The 16,969-nt window shown below is 53.8% G+C and overlaps 1 protein-coding gene across 7 annotated transcripts in view; it reads left to right on the plus strand.

Annotated features, from left to right (window-relative positions):
• The window catches only part of PRKAG2 (protein kinase AMP-activated non-catalytic subunit gamma 2), a 311,916-nt gene that overhangs the window by 75,477 nt on the left and 219,470 nt on the right, over nt 1-16,969 (plus strand). For all 7 annotated transcript variants that reach the window (XM_051857058.2, XM_051857059.2, XM_070077300.1 and 4 more), the window contains exon 2: nt 13,382-13,450. In XM_051857058.2, coding sequence (XP_051713018.1) covers nt 13,382-13,450 — 69 coding nt within the window. The remainder of the gene's footprint in view (nt 1-13,381; nt 13,451-16,969) is intronic.

A 16,969-nucleotide genomic window follows, 5' to 3' on the forward strand; every position in this document is an offset into this window, starting at 1 on the left:
CTGCAGGTGGAAATACTAAGTGGAGACTGGTATTGTGTGCAAGTGGGAAGGATTTAGTTACAGTGAGAGAATAAGCACTCCTTCATACATGCATGTGGGCCTTCCTACACACAGACCTACACAACACGAGTGGGATAAAGAGTTGCCCATAAACTAGGGAGAAAAGAAAAGCCAAGAACGGTGCCTGTGATTGGCAAGGTCTGTCCAAGAGTGGGAGGGTGGGAGAGAGGGAAAGCTAAAAGGGCAGGCACTGAACCTCTAAGCGAGATCCAAGGTGGAAAGAGTGCTCTCCCACCTTCCACCTCCTTCTGTCTCCTCTGTGCCCAGGTCCCAGATGCAGCGCGTGCATCATGGAAGGTAGGAGCTTTGAAAGACAAGCAGGAGGGTACATAGGGGCGGGGAGAGTGGCTGCTTGTAACTTTTGTCTCCGCAGATCTGACTAGTTGCCTGGCTATCCCGTATCAGAATTCACTGTGGTACGTTCCTTAACATGCTGTTCTTACGCACTAACGCACTTCCATGCTCGTAGACACGGACCTGTTTGGCTGGCTCCACTTTTTCCTGAAATACTGCCAGGACAGGCAACCTTTTGCATCTCTCATCCTCTTGTCCAGCTGTTTCCTCTGGGTGGTTTTGTTTTGTTTTGTTTTGTATGAAGATTTTTATTATTTGAGAGATAGAGTCACAGAGAGAGAGGAAGAGACAGAGAGAAAGGTCTTCCATCTGCTAACTCACTCCCCAGATGGCCACAAGCGCTGGAGCTGGGCCGATCTGTAGCCAGGAGCCGGGAGCTTCTTCCAGGTCTCCCATCCTCTGGGTGTTTTACTGGGCCCTTGGCAGAGGGAGGCTGGGCACAGCATACAGAAAGTCTACCTGCTACTTTTCTCTGAAGAGAGGAGAGAACTTCCACTTTGCTTGTGGCCTTGTCTAAATACTGACAGAGTCTGTGGGTTCAAAAGGCTTCCATGGCCTGGACAGCTCATGTCAAGAGCCTTGGGTGGTCACTGACGTCATACATAAGAGTGTTATTTGCTAAATTAACAACAGGAATCACTATGTACTAACTTCCCGTGGAGGACCTCCGTCCTCAATGAGTTGTATTATGAGAATTAACTGTAAAACTGATTCTCGAAGATTTATGTCATTAACGTGTATCCAGTAGAGGATATTCTTATGTCTCATAAGTTTTAGTTATGCCTAAGTGTCCAACTCCATTCCTTGTTTTCTTAGGGGCTTCTTTAATTAATGATAAAACTTGCTCTCAAGGGGGAAAAAAAAGGACGTCTACCTGCCAACTGAGTGGACCCAACCCCAGTCATCCAGAGGCGGCAAAGAGCCTCTCAGTGGCTGTCTTCCGCATCCTGGACTCATCCCCCGTGTTCCCCCAGCCCAGGGGACGAGGCCCTGGGCTCTGCAGGGGTCTCCAGGGGCCAGCACTGTGGCGTAGTGGGTAAAACTGCTGCCTGCAGTGCCAGCATCCCTTATGCGTGCTGGTTAGTCTTGGCTTCTCCACTTCTGATCCAGCTCTCTGTTATGGCCTGGGAAAGCAGTGGAAGATGGCCCAAGTCCTTGGGTCCCTGCACCTGTGTGGAAGACCAAGAAAGAAGCTCCTGGCTCCTGGCTTTGGATTGGCAAAGCTCCAGTTGTTGCAGCCTTCTGGGGAGTGAGCCAGTGGATGGAAGACCTCTCTCTCTCTCTGCCTCTCCTCTCTCTGTGTAAATCTGTCTTTAAAATAAATAAATAAATCTTTAAAAAAAATATGGGTGGGTCTCCAGAGATGAAACCTTCCCCCAAAAGTTTATAGAAATGCATACTATGAAAAATGGATTTCAAAAATATTTGTATCAAAATAAGCTTTTTTTTTTAAATGTATTTGAAAGGCAGAATGACGAGAGGGAGGATGGAAGGAGGCAGACAGAGGTCAATCTTCTATCTGCTGGTTCACTCTCCAAATGGCTGCAATGGCCAGATCTGGGCCAGGCTGAAGCCAGGAGCCTGGAACTCCATCTGGGTCTCCTACGTGGGTACAGGGTCCCAAGGACTTGGGCCATCCTCCATGGCTTTCCCAGGTGCTTTAGCAGGGAGCTGGATCAGAAGTGGAGCAGCTGGGATTCTAACAAGCTCTCCAGTATAGAACGCCAGCATAGCAGGCGACAGTTTAACCCACTGCGCCACATACTGGCCCCACCAAAATAAACTTCCCTTTTAATCCCATTTCCCACAAACTTCTTGAAGTATCTCACATATATCTTGTATCTTTTCTTCAAAAGTATAAAAGAGCAGTACTCACATATTAACATGTTGATGCCATATAATGTGCATAACGAGTAATGAATTGCACATAGCAGCATATAATACGGGAAAGGGATTTGTCCTAAGGAGGTGGCTCCGGCGTGTGTAAGACTGTGAAGTCCCCGGTCTGTGGGGCAGACCGGCCATCTGGGAGCTCGGCTGATGGCACAGCCTTGAAGCACAATTTCTTCTGCCAGAAACCTCCGTGTTTGCTCCTCAGGCCTTTGGCCAGAGGGAGGAGGCCCACGCGCATTCCGGAGGGCACCCTGCTTTAATTATAGTCCACTGATACCTGCTTTAACCGTGTCTACATAACACCCTCCCAGCAGCACCTAATCAGCATGCACCATGCCCCAGCCAAGCTGACAGGTAAAATTAGCCATCGCCAACTCCCCCGGGACTTGGCGGTGGGGGTGGGGTGGCTCAGACTCCTCGCGCCGTGGCACCCCCCTCTGCCCGTCACAGGCTGGCCCTGAAACACCTCCTGTGCAGGTCTGAGTCACTGTGGCCTGAGGGTGGCCTGGGAGGGGCCACCTCTGCTACAGAGACCTACGTGTCCCAGGGCCTCTGGGACTTTGCTATCTATCTCCCCACTCACCCCAACCCCTGTGGTCTCCACCTAACCTAACCCCTGCACCCCAACTCTCTCTTTGTCCAAGAGGAGCTCAAACCGGCTGGAAGAAGACCAGCAGCAACGTGGAGGCACGGAGCTAATCCCCAGAGGTTAGCAGAGGCTGGACCCAACCTGTCCTGGGAACAGTTGCATTTAGAGGCCACCCGGAGGACCTGCACTGGGGTGGGGGTGGGGAGACTGGGAGAGGGCCCGAGAACACGGGACAGAGAGAATCAGGCATCCCACAGCACAACCTACTGAGGGCTGGTCAAGAGGGGGCGCTGTTCTCCCCCGCACAGAAGCCTCAGCCACACGTGAGGACGCGGCCAGGGTCCCCGGGGAAGGTTCCATGGACAGGAAGAGAGAGCCAGAGACGGCAGGAGCAGTTTGTAACCTCTGTCCAGAGTCACTGTGATGAGTTAACCATCTTCCTGTGTTAGGGCTTGGGAAAGGGGTCGAGACAGGTCCCTAAGGATAAGGAGGGCCGTCTGTGGCTTTGCAGGTGCCCTTCCACCCCGTGCCAGGTCCAGGTAGAGCCTGAGAGACCACCCTGGCCTTCCCAGGTGGACAGGCACCAGGCTGGAACCTGTGTTTGGCCATGGCCCTCACAGTCCCCAGTGCTTAAGGACTCGCGCTGAGGGAAGGGCCTCCTCCCTGGGATGCAGAAGGCACCATGGCCTCTGTAGGCTGCAGACTGCACAGCTGAGGCCCTGGAGACGCCACTGATTGGCTGCACACCAGAAGTTAATGGAAATCTAAGGGGGAAGAACTGAGGACTCTGGCCTGGGGATTCTGCGGTTACTCGACTTGGAGGGGAAAAAGCTTAATGTCTAGTGCTGCCATTGAACAAAGAGAAGCCGCTGGTGGTACCGGGCTGGGTGAGGAATCAGTGGCCCCGGGGGTCCTTCCTTGAAGCCAGGAGAGGAGTGGCTGCCGGCGAGGGGCCGAGGCAGCCCAAGGCAGGACCGGGCCTGGGAGCCAGGTGCATCAGGACCAGGGGGCCTGGGGAGGGGAGGAGGCCTGGCCCCAGGAGTGGAAAACACGCGTGCGGCTCGCTCTTCTGTTGCACACCGGGAAGTTGCTCAGCTTCACCCCCAGTGTCCTCTGCACAGGCCCCGCTGCCGCTTCGCGGAGGCTGAAGCTTGGGCCCTCCCGCCTCTGGCCACCGTCCCTCCCCTGGTGCCGAGTTCCAGTGACTCAGTGTTTGTTCCTTATTTTTCTGAGAGTGGTTATGTAACATGAATGTTTTTCAAAGGCTCCAATTGACCGGGGCCCTGGCCGCCTCCCGCTGCCCACCAGTACCAAGAATTGCCTGGATGGTGCTTTTTTTTTTTTTTTTAAAGGATTGCACAAGCACAAACACCTCCCTCTTGCCCCCCACTGGAGGGGACTTGCCAACGCTGTCACCAGGAGAGGCGAACGCATGCCCTGATAACAGCTTAGCTTCTGGTGTGGGGAGAGCCGTGTTGGCTGCTCACTGCACCTGTGACTGACAGGTAGGGGAGGCACGTGATGGGACCAAGGAGGCTGGTACAAGGCGGGAGCCTGGGATAGCAGGAGCTTTCCTGGAATCCCCTGGCATTTGTACCAATGGCACAATGCTCGGGATTAGGGACCTTGGAAATCAGTTGAGAAACTAAGGCTTAAGGGAAGTACTGTGGCATAGTGGATAAAGCTGCTGCCTGTGACAGCAGCATTCCAACTGGGCACCAGTTCATGGCCTGGGCTGCTCCATTTCTGACCCAGCTCCCTGCTAATGTGCCAGAGGAGGCAGCAGAGGATGGCCCAAGTACTTGGGCCCCTGCACCCATGTGGGAGACCTGGAAGAAGCTCTTGGTTCCTGCCTTCAGACTGGCCCAGCCCTGGTCATTTGCAGCCATCTGGGGAGTGAGCCCCTTTCTCTCTCTCTCTCTAACTCTGACTTCCAAATAAATAAATAAATCTTAGAAAATAAAATAAATAATATAAACAAAATTGCTTTTTAAAAAATTTATTTATTTGAAAGAGTTACAGAGAGAGGTAAAGACAGAGAGAAAGGTCTTCCATCTGCTGATTCATTCCCCAAATGGCCGCAATGTCCATAGCTAAACCAATCCAAAGGCAGGAGCCAGGAGCTTCTTCTGGGTCTCCCATGTGGGTGCAGGGACCCAAGCACTTTGGCCATCCTCTGCTGCTTTCCCAGGTGCATTAGCAGGGATGCTGGATGGGAAGTGGAGCAGCCGGGACTCAAACCGTTGCCCATATAGGGTGCCTGTGCTGCAGCCTGGGGCTTTAACCCGCTGCGCCACTGTGCCGGCCCCAGCTTATCCTTAACGAGCAAGTGCATCAAGGCGCACGTGGAGCTGGGAATCCTGAAGCACACCTGAGTGGCCACCCCAGCATCTGTGAGGCCTGAGGAAGGACAGGAGGGCAGCTCCTTCCGCTTCTGTCCAGGCAGCCACTGCGCGCTGAGGCTCTGCCCAGGGGCCCTGTGGCTGCGAGTGCCATGAGATAATTCTCAGGTTTGAGGATAGGAGAAATCATTTTCATGCTGAAGACAGGGGATGCGAAGGCCCCTTTTACTCTGAATCTAGCAGTTTTCCTATGAGATGCATCCCCACCCCCATCCCACTTGTTCAGTTCTGCAGGCGGGGGCGGGAGGGGGGCGAGGGGGGAGTGACTGTGTTTTGAAAAGGCATCCTCCGAAATTATCTAGTTCAACCCTGTCATTGACAGATTAAAAAAAAAAAAACTTAAGTTCAGGCATGCCCACGGCCCCACCCCCCACCCCCAACCCCTCAACCCTGGAGAGTAAATAACAGAGCTGGGGCGCGACCTCAGCCCTTCTGGCTGGGCTGGCACAGGCCCGGAGGGGACCCTCCCCTCTGCAGAGCGGGTGCAGGTGGTGCTGCGGTGGATGGAGAGTGGCAGTCAGCCTCCGTGTAGTCCTTCCTCCCTAGGAGTCAAACAGGAATGTTCTGTGGTGACCCCGTCATTTAAAACCCCAAGCTTGCCCTGAGGTGGGAGCCCCACCACGCTGGCGCGATTTCTGTTTGTTCTATATTTGCACTTTTGTCATTCCTCTTTCTGGGGCACCCCAGCTGCATCAACAAAGGAGCTTTTTAAGCCAAAACATCAGAAACACTGAAAGGTCAGACCTCTATCTGATCAGTATGTGTCCATCACCCACCTGCGATCCGATCCCATTCGGGCTAAGCCGTGACTCCCAGAGCCCCCACCCTGCAAGAACGGTAAACGTTCGAAAACCCTGTATCCGCTGCAGAAATCCCGGGGCAGTGGGGGACCGAGGGGCCGGGGAATGCGGTTTGTGGGACTCCACACTGCAGGCAGTGCTGGGCTGTGCAGGGATCACCTTCAGCGAAGGGAGAGTTTACCCTTTTCTTTGCAAATTCGGTTACTGTGAGTTAAGCGCTGAAAGACAGAGTATCCACCTGGGGTCGCACTTCCCAGAGCGCCCTTTTTGAACGCTAGCGCCTCTGACACCAGGTGGCTTTTCTATTGCTGGACCTGGGCCACGCCAAGGGGGTGGTGAAGCTCCTTAAATAGAGCTGCAGGGGTCTGCGCTGTGGCACAGCGCGCTAAGCCTCCACCTGCGGCACCAGCATCCCATATGGGCGCCGGTTCGAGTCCCAGCTGCTGCACTTCCGATCCAGCTCTCTGCTATGGTCTGGGAAAGCAGTAGAAGATGGTCCAGGTGCTTGGGCCCATGCACCCGCATGGGAGATCTGGAAGAAGCTCCTGGCTCCTGTCCTGGCTTTCAGATCAGCCCAGCTGATCTGGGCTACTTGGGGGAGTACTTGATTGCAGCTACTTGGGGGAGTGAACCAGTGGATGGAAGACCTTTTTCTCTGTCTCTCCCTCTCTCTGTAACTCTGCCCCTCAAATAAATATATCTTTAAAAAAATAGAGCTGTGATCTGGAGCTGGGTGGGCCCGTTTGCGACTGATGGTCAGCTGTTGGGCAAGTGACTTCATCTAGACTGGGACGATACCGTTAGCCCCTCCTACTTGTACAGGTTGCTGTAATGACCAAATGAAGTAGCAATTGGGACATTTAAGAAAAGACACTTGATGTCAGATTAATGATGGTGAACTTGAGCTTTTGCCTGGATTTCTTCAGGTCAGCTTCTGTCTGGATTTGATCCTTTCATGGGCTCACTCCAGGTGGCAGTGGCCGGGCGGGACCTGCTGTAGGTCCCTTCTGTCTGCTGCCTGGGGCTTGCAGGCAGCCTGAGCCGGAAACAAGACCCGTGTCCTGGCCTCAGCTCTCACCGGCCATCCTAGCCTCGTCAGTGTCCTCGTCCCGATGGCTGCTGGAGCTGCTGCTTGTGGGAGGGACCTGTGAGTATCTATGGGAAAGGCCTTGGCCTGTGACGTTGCTGAACAAGCTGTTGTGAGCAGGTGACGATGGTTCGGAACCAGAGAGGGATGTGTCATTATAGTGATGAGACCCTCGCGTTCCTCCTGGTTTCCCGGTGGAGGCAGCCACGTGGGGCCTGCTTCTCGGCTTTCCAGGGGCACGGGTTCTGCAGCCCCTGCCACACTGGCTGCTGGGGTGAGGGGCAGGGGCCGAGGGGTTTACCCCAAACATGTTTGGAATCTGCTGCCTGCTGGGCACAGTGCACCACAGAGAACAGCAAGACGAAGAGTTTTCCCCTTGTCCTGGGCCAAGGCAAAGTTAGAGAGAGTATCAGAGAGCTCATTACTGCTGCTTGATTACACAGCGCCACGCGTCCTGTGCAAACTGCATGTCTAGGGGGCTGTGGATGGCCCCTGAATGTGAGTCCAACCGGGCAGATCTGAATCGGTCTTCGGCATGACATACGGGAGTTCAGTCTGTGAACCAGGAGTTAGGGTGGGGGGCAGAGAGAGCAACAGCCAAAGGGCTTCGGGTGTTTGAAGAATGACAGCCAGTGTAGAAATTGATCTCAGGGGGCTGGTGCTGTGGCGTAGCAGGAAAAGTCGCAGCCTGCAGTGCCTGCATCCCATATGGGTGCCGGTTCGAGTACCGGCTGCTCCTCTTCCGATCCAGCTCTCTGCTACGGCCTGGGAAAACAGTGGAAGATGGCCCAAGTGCTTGGGCCCCTGCACCCACGTGGGAGACCTGGAAGAAGCTCCTGGTTCCTGGCTTCGGATCAGTACAGCTCTGGTCGTTGCGGCCAATTCAGGAGTGAACCAGCGGATGGAAGACCTCTCTCTCTCTCTCTCTCTCTCTCTCTCTGCCTGTCTGTGTAACTCTTTCAAATAAATAAATACATCACTAAAAAAACTTAATTGTTGCTCAGGCTCCATGCTAGGGCTTGGGGGTCAAAGAGTGGAGCCATCCCCGCTCCCACTGCCTACCCCATGAGCAGCGGAAGTGAAGCAGGGTCAGCTCTCGGGGCAGGGTGGGGGCTTGGGGACAGAGCTGTAGGCTCTCAGAGGAGTGGGATTGCACTGCAGTGTTTGAGGGGTTGAGATGGTGTCCCAGGCAGAAAGTGCGAGGACACACAACCGTGACCACAGTCTGTCTGGAGAGAAGACGGGTGCAGCGCACATCAGAAATACGGAGCCTGCACGGCCTAGCCGAGGGCTCCTGATTCTGGTTGATCCAGAGAAGCCCCCAGGGGAAGTTGGTGGCTCTCCACGTGGGCTGTGGCAGAATCAGTGCCTTTGCCCACCAGAGGCCAATCCACTCTACCTCTGCCCTGGGACCCACGTTCCCCAGGTCATCCCAGTGTGCGACTGCTGAAATACAGGACCCCAGTGGCTGAGCCAGCATCTGCGTATGTAAGAGCTCACCAGTGCATCCTGCCTGCCAGGTGTGGAAGCCATTGTCAAGGCTGGGACAGAGTCCCCAGGGCCTTGGGGAGAGGCTGGCATGCAACACTCATTTTATCAGGGATTGCTCTTCAAGCAGAGACTCAAGGATGCATTGAAATAGGGAAGGCTGTGCAGGCCTGGCCCCCGGGGCAAAGAAGGGGGAAAGGGCCTGTAATGCTGGCATCCCATATGGACACTGGTTCAAGTCCCAGCTGCTCCACTTCCAATCCAGCTCCCTGCTATGGCCTGGAAAAGCAGCGGAAGATGGTCCAAGTGCTTGGGCCCCTGCACCCGTGTGGGAGACCTGGAAGAAGCTTCTGGCTTTGGCCTGACCCAGCCTTACCATGGCGGCCATCTGGGAAGTGAACCAGCAGATGGAAGACCTCTCTCTCTCTCTCTCTCTCTTTCTCTTCCTCTCACTCTGACTTTCAAATAAATAAATAAATCTTTATTTAAAAAAAAAAAAAGATACGTTGTAGCAGCTAAAGCTGGCACCTGCAGCACTAGCATCCCACATGGACGCCGGTTCAAGTCCTGGCTGCTCAACTTCCAATCTTGCTCCTTACTAATGTGCCTAGACAAGCAGCAGAAGATGGTCCAAGTGCTTGGGCCCCTGTACCCACGTGGGAGACCCAGAAGAAGCTCCTGGCTCCTAGCTTCAAATCAGCGTAGCTCCAGCCATTGCAGCCAATTGGGGAGTCACCAGTGGATGGAAGACCTCTCTCTCTCTCTTTCTCTCTCTCTCTCTGCCTCTCCTCTCTCTGTGTAGCTCTGAGTTTCAAATAAATAAATCTTAAAAAAAAAAAAAAACAGAAATACAGTCCAAAGGAACAGAACAGAGAGCCCCTATATGTAAAATAAATATTCATATAAACATGGGTGACCCTTATATATATGGTCGAATGACTTTTGACAAAGCTGTAAGACTACACAGTGGAGGAAAGACAGTAGGGAATGTCAATCTTTTTTCCACAACTGATTCTAGGAAATCTATATCCATGTGCAAAAGAATGAAGTTGGACCCTCACCTGACACCACACACAAAGATTAATTCAGAATGGACCAAAGACCGACATGCAAGAGCCGAAACCACACCATAGAAAACTCAGGGGAAAAGCATGACACTGCATTTGGCAATGATTTGGGTACAACATCCTGTGCACAGGAAGAAAGAAGAACAGATAAAGGGACAAATGAAATCGCAGACTTCTGTGCCTCAAAAGATACAGTCAGCCAAATGAAAAGGCAACCACAGAATGACAAAATATCTTCAAGCCATATATATGATAAGGGGTTAATATCCAGAAAAAAGAATTCCTACAGCTCAACCACAAATGACCTGATTTAAAAATGGGCCAAGGACTTCAGCGGACATTTCTCTGAAGATGTCAGATGGCCACATGAAGAGGTGCTTAGCATCAGTAACCATCAGGGTGGTGCAGATCAAAGCCACTGACTGCGTGCCCAGCAGGTTGACAACCCAAAACACAACAATTGTGGGTGAGCAGGTGGAGAAACAAAGGAACACAGCACAGCCACCAAGGAAAGGAGTGAGGTGTTTCTTTAAACACTAGGATTACCAGAAGGATCCAGCATTTCCACTTCTGGGAATAGGAGGGGTCGAAGGGCGGGTCTTGACGAGACGCGTGTACAGGGATCATATGAGTTTGTTAGGGCTGGGGCTGCCATCACAAAGCACCATAGACTGAGGGGCTTCAACAGTGCAAGTTTTGTTCTCACGGTTCTGGGGGCCAGAAGCCTGGGGTCAAGGTGCCATCTGGGTGGTCTCTCCTGGGCTTGCACCCGGCCATCCATCTGTGTGTGTGTCCCAGTGCTAAACTCCTCTTATTTTTTGTAATTTTTTTAAAAATTAGCAGATTCAATGTGATATGTAGACCCAATTCTAAGAACATAATAATATTCCCTTCTTCCCTCCCACCCTCCTCCCTTCTCCCTCTTTTTTTTTTTTTGAGATAACATTTTAAATTTATATTACAGTAAAAGGGCTTAATAATTCACTGAGTATGTTTAATAAGAGTTAAAAGATCCTGGTTTAGTGGGAATATAAACTTTATTTTTTTAATTTATTTTTTATTTTTGACAGGCAGAGTTAGACAGTGAGAGAGAGAGAGACAGAGAGAAGGTCTTCCTTTTTCCGTTGGTTCACCCCCCAAGTGGCCACTACGGCTGGCGTGTTGCAGCTGGCGCACTGCGCCAATCCGAAGCCAGGAGCCAGGTGCTTCCTCCTGGTCTCCTATGAGGGTGCAGGGCCCAAGGACTTGGGCCATCCTCCACTGCACTCCCGGGCCACAGCAGAGAGCTGGACTGGAAGAGGAGCAACAGGGACAGAATCCGGCGCCCCGACTGGGACTAGAACCCGGGATGCCAGCGCCGCAGGCAGAGGATTAGCCTAGTGAGCCGTGGTGCCGGCCTAGTGGGAATATAGACAATAGCTATAGACAATAATTGAATGGGAAAATGACCAAGTCACCCATATACAGTACATTTTTTAAAAGATTTATTTACTTACTTGAAAGAGAGTTACACAGAGAGTAGGAGAGGCAGAGAGAGAGAGAGAGAGAGGTCTTCTATCTGCTGGTTCACTCCCCAGCTGGCTGCAACAGCCAGAGCCGTGCTGATCTGGAGCCAGGAGCCTCCTCCGGGCCCCCAATGCAGGTGCAGGGGCTCAAGGACCCGGGCTATCCTGCACTGGCTTCCCAGGCCACAGCAGAGAGCTACATTGGAAGTGGAACAGCCGGGACCCGAACCAGCACCCACATGGGATGCCCGCACTGCAGGCGACGACTTTACCCACTAAGTCTTAGCACCGGCCCCATACAGTAAATTTTAAAGTAATCACAGATAGTTAAAACTATAGTAGTATAACAGTCTTAAGCATTAGTTTGACAAAGGTATAGAACAAAGTTTTACAAAACTAGATTTGCTGCAGTACTGATAACACCAGGCATTTCTTATTTTTTTTTTTTTATTATTTTTTTTTTTTAATCTGAGCTCCCACGTATAAGGGAGAACATGCAGTATTTGTCTTTCTGGGTCCAGCTTATTTCGCTCAACATGATGTCCTCCTGCAAATAGTAGAATTTCATTTTTTATAGCTGAATAATATTCCCTTGTGTATATACACCACATTTGCTTTATCCACTCATCTGATGACAGGCACCTGGGTTGATTCCAAATTTTGGCTGTTGTGAACAGTGTTGCTATAAACATGGTGGTGCAGATATTATTTATTTCAAAGAGTTACAGAGAGAGGGAGGGAGAGTAGGAGGGACATAGAGAGAGATCTTCCATCCACTGGTTCACTTCCCAATGGATTCCTGAAATGGCCAGTGCTGAGCTAGGCCAGAGCCAGGAGCTTCATCCGGATCTTGCATGTGGATGGCAGGGGCCCAAGCACCTAGGTCATCCTCCTCTGTTTTTTTCTAGACCATTAGCAGGGAGCTGGATCTGAAGTGGAGCAGCTGGGACTTGAACCAGTGCCCATAGAGGATGCGAGTGTCGCAGGCGGTGACTTTCCCTGCTACACTACAATGCTGGTGCCCTAACATCCTCTTCTTATAAGCAGTCCTATTGGAGTGGGGTCCACCCTAATGCCCTCATCTTAACTTAAATCGCCTATTTAAAGACCCTGTCTCCAAACAGAATCACATTCTGAGCTCCCGAGGATTAGGACTTCAACACACACGTGCGTAGCAGCATCATTCATAAGAGCCAAAAGGTAGAAGCAGGCCAAGTGTCCCGCAGTGGACGGATGGGTAAATAAGACGCATTCTATCTGCACGATAAAACAGTACTCAGCCTTAGGAAGGGGGGCAGGGCTGACACGATGCCCTGGGTATGAACCGTGGAGACAGGAGCTGAGGGAGGGGAGCTGGCCACAAGGGACCAACACTGTAGGATTCCACTCCCAGGAGGCACCTCGGCAGTCAGAGGCAGAGAGACAGAAAGGAGAATGGTAAGGATCGCGCATGGGGAAAGAGCGGAGTTTGGACTTAAAGGTACAGAGTTTCAGTTGGGGAGAATGAACAGGACCTGCAAATAGAGAGTGGCGAAGGGAATGCACTCACTGCCCCCGGGCTGTCCACCGAAAGTGATTCAGACAGGAGGTGGTACTGGATGGGTATCTTACCACAACCTACAATCTAAAAATGAATGGCAAAAGTGAAGGATGCAGGTTCTGCTGGACCTGAGGATGGCCGAGGGGTGTTTCTGTCTGGGGCGCAAGTCTTCACCCAGGCAAGAGGCAGGACATGGGAGGAGCAGGGCCTGGGCCGAACAGTGGCCGCATTCAGACGCCAGGAGTGAGTGCTGAGCTGCCCACCCGCCGCCCCCTCCTCCCTGTCATCGTCCCAAGCACACACCTACTTGGACCACTCTGTAGAGGCTCCTGAGCTAAACTCCTGCCCATCCCCACTCTCCAAAATGCCCCGAGGTGGGCCTGCCATACCCTGGCCTCTTTCTGTTCTCCTTCCTGGGACCCCGTCCCTTCCCGGCCCCTCAGTGCCCGACGTGCCCTGGGGTGGTGACAGGAAGAGGCTGCTCCTGGAAACCTGGCTTCCGTCCACGTCCTCCCTGGAGGCTTGATTTTCTGGAGGGGACTCGGGCCGGCGCAGGCGGTGCACAGATACTGACCGCGTGTCCCTTTCCATCCTAGGACCTGAGCTCCTTTGCCATGCCGCTCCTGGATGGAGACCTCGAGAGCTCAGAAAAGCATTCTCGCAAGGTAAGGCTTCCTTCCTCACAGCTCACGGAGGCGCCCGGGGCTCTGCCATCTGCACTTCTACCAATGCTCTCACCTACGCTGCCCCCTGCACACCTGGTGGGGGCTGAGCCCAGCCTGGGACAGCTCACTCCTGTGGGCGTGGCCCTCGCCCCTGCAGGACTGGCCAATCCGCTTCACTGCTGGGCTCCCCACAGGTGGTCAAAGAAAAGCATTAGCAATGATCTAAGCACCCCAGGCTGCTAAGGAGCTAAGAGAGGGTCAAAGACTTCACTGGGACAGATAAGAGTTTCTCCTGCCCCATGGCCCTAGGGTCTTTGATATTTTTTTTTAAAGATTATCTATTTGAAAGGCAGAGAGAGACACAGAGAGAAAGAGAGGTCTTCCATCTGCTGGTTCATTCCCTGAATGGCCGCAATGGCCAGCGCTGCGCCAAGCTGAAAGCAGGGGCCGAGAGCTTCATCCGGATCTCTCACATGGGTGCAGGGGCCCGAGTACTTGGGCCATCTCTTGCTGCTTTCTCAGGTGCCTTAGCAGGAAGCTGGGTGGAAAGCAGTGCACCCTGATATGGGATGCTGCCGTCGCAAGTGAGGGCTTAATCCGCTACGCCACACCTGCCAGCTCTGGCCCCAGCTCCCAGCCCGCGAGCTCTCTCCTCTCACCCCGTCTCCCCAGTTCCAGGTGGCTTTCCCTTGGCTCTGTCAGTTTCCCACTTTCCCTTTCGTCCTTGGCTCTCTGCTTCCCCTGCTGGCCGGCCACAGGCTCTCCATGGGGGAAACCAAGGTCTCCAAGGGTTAGGCAGCCAAGGAGTGTGCATGTGGCAGGATCAAGGTGCCAGGTGAGAGTTTGGGGTGGCCGCAGCCAGGGAGGGGCAGGCCAAGGCACCCTGCCCAGAAACTGAAGGTGGGGTGGGGAGTCCTCCCAGACTTCCTCCTACCCAGTGACCCCTGGGCAGGTGACTGCAGGAAGGAGCTGCCCATGGGTGCTGTGTGCAGTGTGTAGGAGCGACCTGTAGGTGCTCACCAGCCTGGGGTTTGGTCAGGAGTTCTGATGCTGGCAAATATTCTCCGAGCATGTTGAATTGCACACACAGTTGGAATAACAAACTGGGTTAGGCCTGTGGGCCTCAACTGGCTGCAGCTCCCTGCCCCGCCCTGCCCTAAATAAGCAACCTTATTAGCTGTTACTATGGCCCAGCCAGGAAAGACAGTCAGAGAATGGCCTCGGGCCTGGGCTCGGAACTTCTTGGTTCAGCAGGAATGAGCTAGAGGGGCAAGAAGCAGACACCAAGCTCCCGACCCCTGTGCCAGCCCCCCAGGGTCTGGGCCTCCCTGTGCACTGGGGCCTGCAAGCGCTTCACTCCGCAAAGCCCTACCTGCCAGCAAAGGGCCCGTAGGAGCTGAGATCCCAGCAAGGGTGCACACAGAAGGCTGGGGTGGGGTGGGGGTGCTCAGGCCTTTGGTGGCTGATGCCTTTGGTGGCTCCACCGGGGTCCAGATTAAAGTCATTGTCACCAAGGACGTTGAGTGGAAAAGGACCCGCGGGGGTGTTCCTGCTGCCCCACCCTGGAAATAACACTGACTGACCCAGGACGTGGGGCTCACCCATGCTACTGACCTGGCTGGGGGAGGAGACGAAAGGTCACCAGGAGGAAGCTGACTGCTCCACGCAGCGGCCCGCACACTGCTGACAGCCGCGAACCTTGTACCTGGGATGAGAGGCGGTTCTGCTGGACGGAAGTGGGGGAGGAGGGGCGGGGCTGTGGGGTTCCCAGGCTTCGCGGTTCAGGATCTTCCGTGGCCGCCCCACTCCCATCCCCCACCTATCCCACCCTCCTCCGGCACAAGTGACCCACCTAGGGTCACTTGCACACCAGCCTGGAAGGGGATGCCCGAGAGCATCCCAAGCAAGCTGAGTTCCCCGGAACAGGAGACCGTGGTCGGGCTCCTGAGGCTGATGGGAGGAGGTGGACAGGGGCTCGGGAGACGCCGCTGGGCTCCCAAGGCAGAGAGGAAGTAAGGAGGGTGGGCTAGGGACTGCTGTCCCTGAGGATGGGGACACTGGGGACAGAGGAGGACAGAGGCAGAGAGACTCTGACCCTGCCACCAGGAGCCTCACTAGCTTTGCGACGCACCCCACATGAAATCTTCTCGTCCTTTCCACAAGTAAGCACATGGCCCTACTCCTTATTTTATTAACTTAACCCTCACTCCAGGCCCACCATCCCACCAGGTTGTTGGGACATGTTTAATTTCGATCCTTCCTGGGCTTGTGCAAAAGTCCTGGGGTTCCTCAGAGCGAATCTGCTTGTTTTTTTGTTTGTTTGTTTGTTTGTTTGTTTTTAATGAGGAGACTGGGTTGAATGGAGAGGTTACTCCTCCATCACATCACTGCTTCCTCACGGAGCTGGCCCTGAATCTGGGGTGCTGGATGCTCTCGGACATCCCAAACCTTGGGCAGCTGGGCGGGCCATTCAGCGAAGTGTCCTCAGCTGGACAGAGCCCATGCCCATGCTTCCTGGCCCTGCCTGCCTGCCTCTGTATCATTGCACCTGCGGCTGAGCTCCCTGTCTTCTCGGGGAATCCTCCCTCTTTGGCTGTGGTCACTGAAGATTTTCACTAAGTGTCAGTGTGGCCCTCGGTGACCCCCACTTGTAGTTAAGTGGATGGGGTGCGTCTGGTTTCAGGCATTCTTGACTACCCGAGGGTGCATGTCATCATGGAGATGGGTTGGCCATGTCCCCTCTCTCTGCCCCTCTCCCTGGTGCCCCTTCTCCAAGAGGAGGCAAGCTCTTTATTACACAACACATCTCTGTGCCCTAACTCCTGGTCACCTTAACCCCGCATGGCTCTGGTGCTGGGCCAGCATCTGCCGAGGAAGCTCAGTGCCAGCTGACGCTGTGGGGTCTTCCAACACCACCGCGATCCCCCTGGCCAGACAGCTGGGCCTGGCTGGGAGGGGCCTGCAGAGTTCCCCGACATCATGTCCCCCAACAAAGGACCAAGGCCTCTCTTCTCTCTTGTGCTCGGGACCGTCTGTCCACCTTTCCTGACATGCACACTTCTGTGTAACCTTGGACAGGGCACGTAATGCTCTGCACATGTCTCCCTGTTAACAAGGGCTAATCATTGTGCTTACCTGTTCTTATGAGGTTTGAATGGAATTATTTATATAGCAGACGTAGAATGGGGCCTGGCATAGGGCAGGTGCACAGAGAGTAGGCCTGCAGTGCAGGTGTAACAGCAGGACCAGGCACACTTTGAACTCCTTGAAAAAGTGCATCCACTGTCCTTTGCCTTTCATTGGGAGGGGCTTTAGACACACCTGCACACTCTGATCCAGTGTTGGCTGTGGAGATGGCTCCTCCCCCTAAGATAGCCTCTGTCAGGTCCACGTGGGAACCCTCAGGTCACTGGGCCCCTGGATTCCAGGGCCAGCCTTTGTGTGCCTTAGCTTCGCCCTGGCTTGCGACTTCCTCTTCCCTGGCTTCTTCTCTGGCTCCCTCCTTCCTCTACGCCCCCT

Source organism: Oryctolagus cuniculus, chromosome 7 (genome assembly GCF_964237555.1).
Source record: "Oryctolagus cuniculus chromosome 7, mOryCun1.1, whole genome shotgun sequence".
Lineage (NCBI taxonomy): Eukaryota > Metazoa > Chordata > Mammalia > Lagomorpha > Leporidae > Oryctolagus > Oryctolagus cuniculus.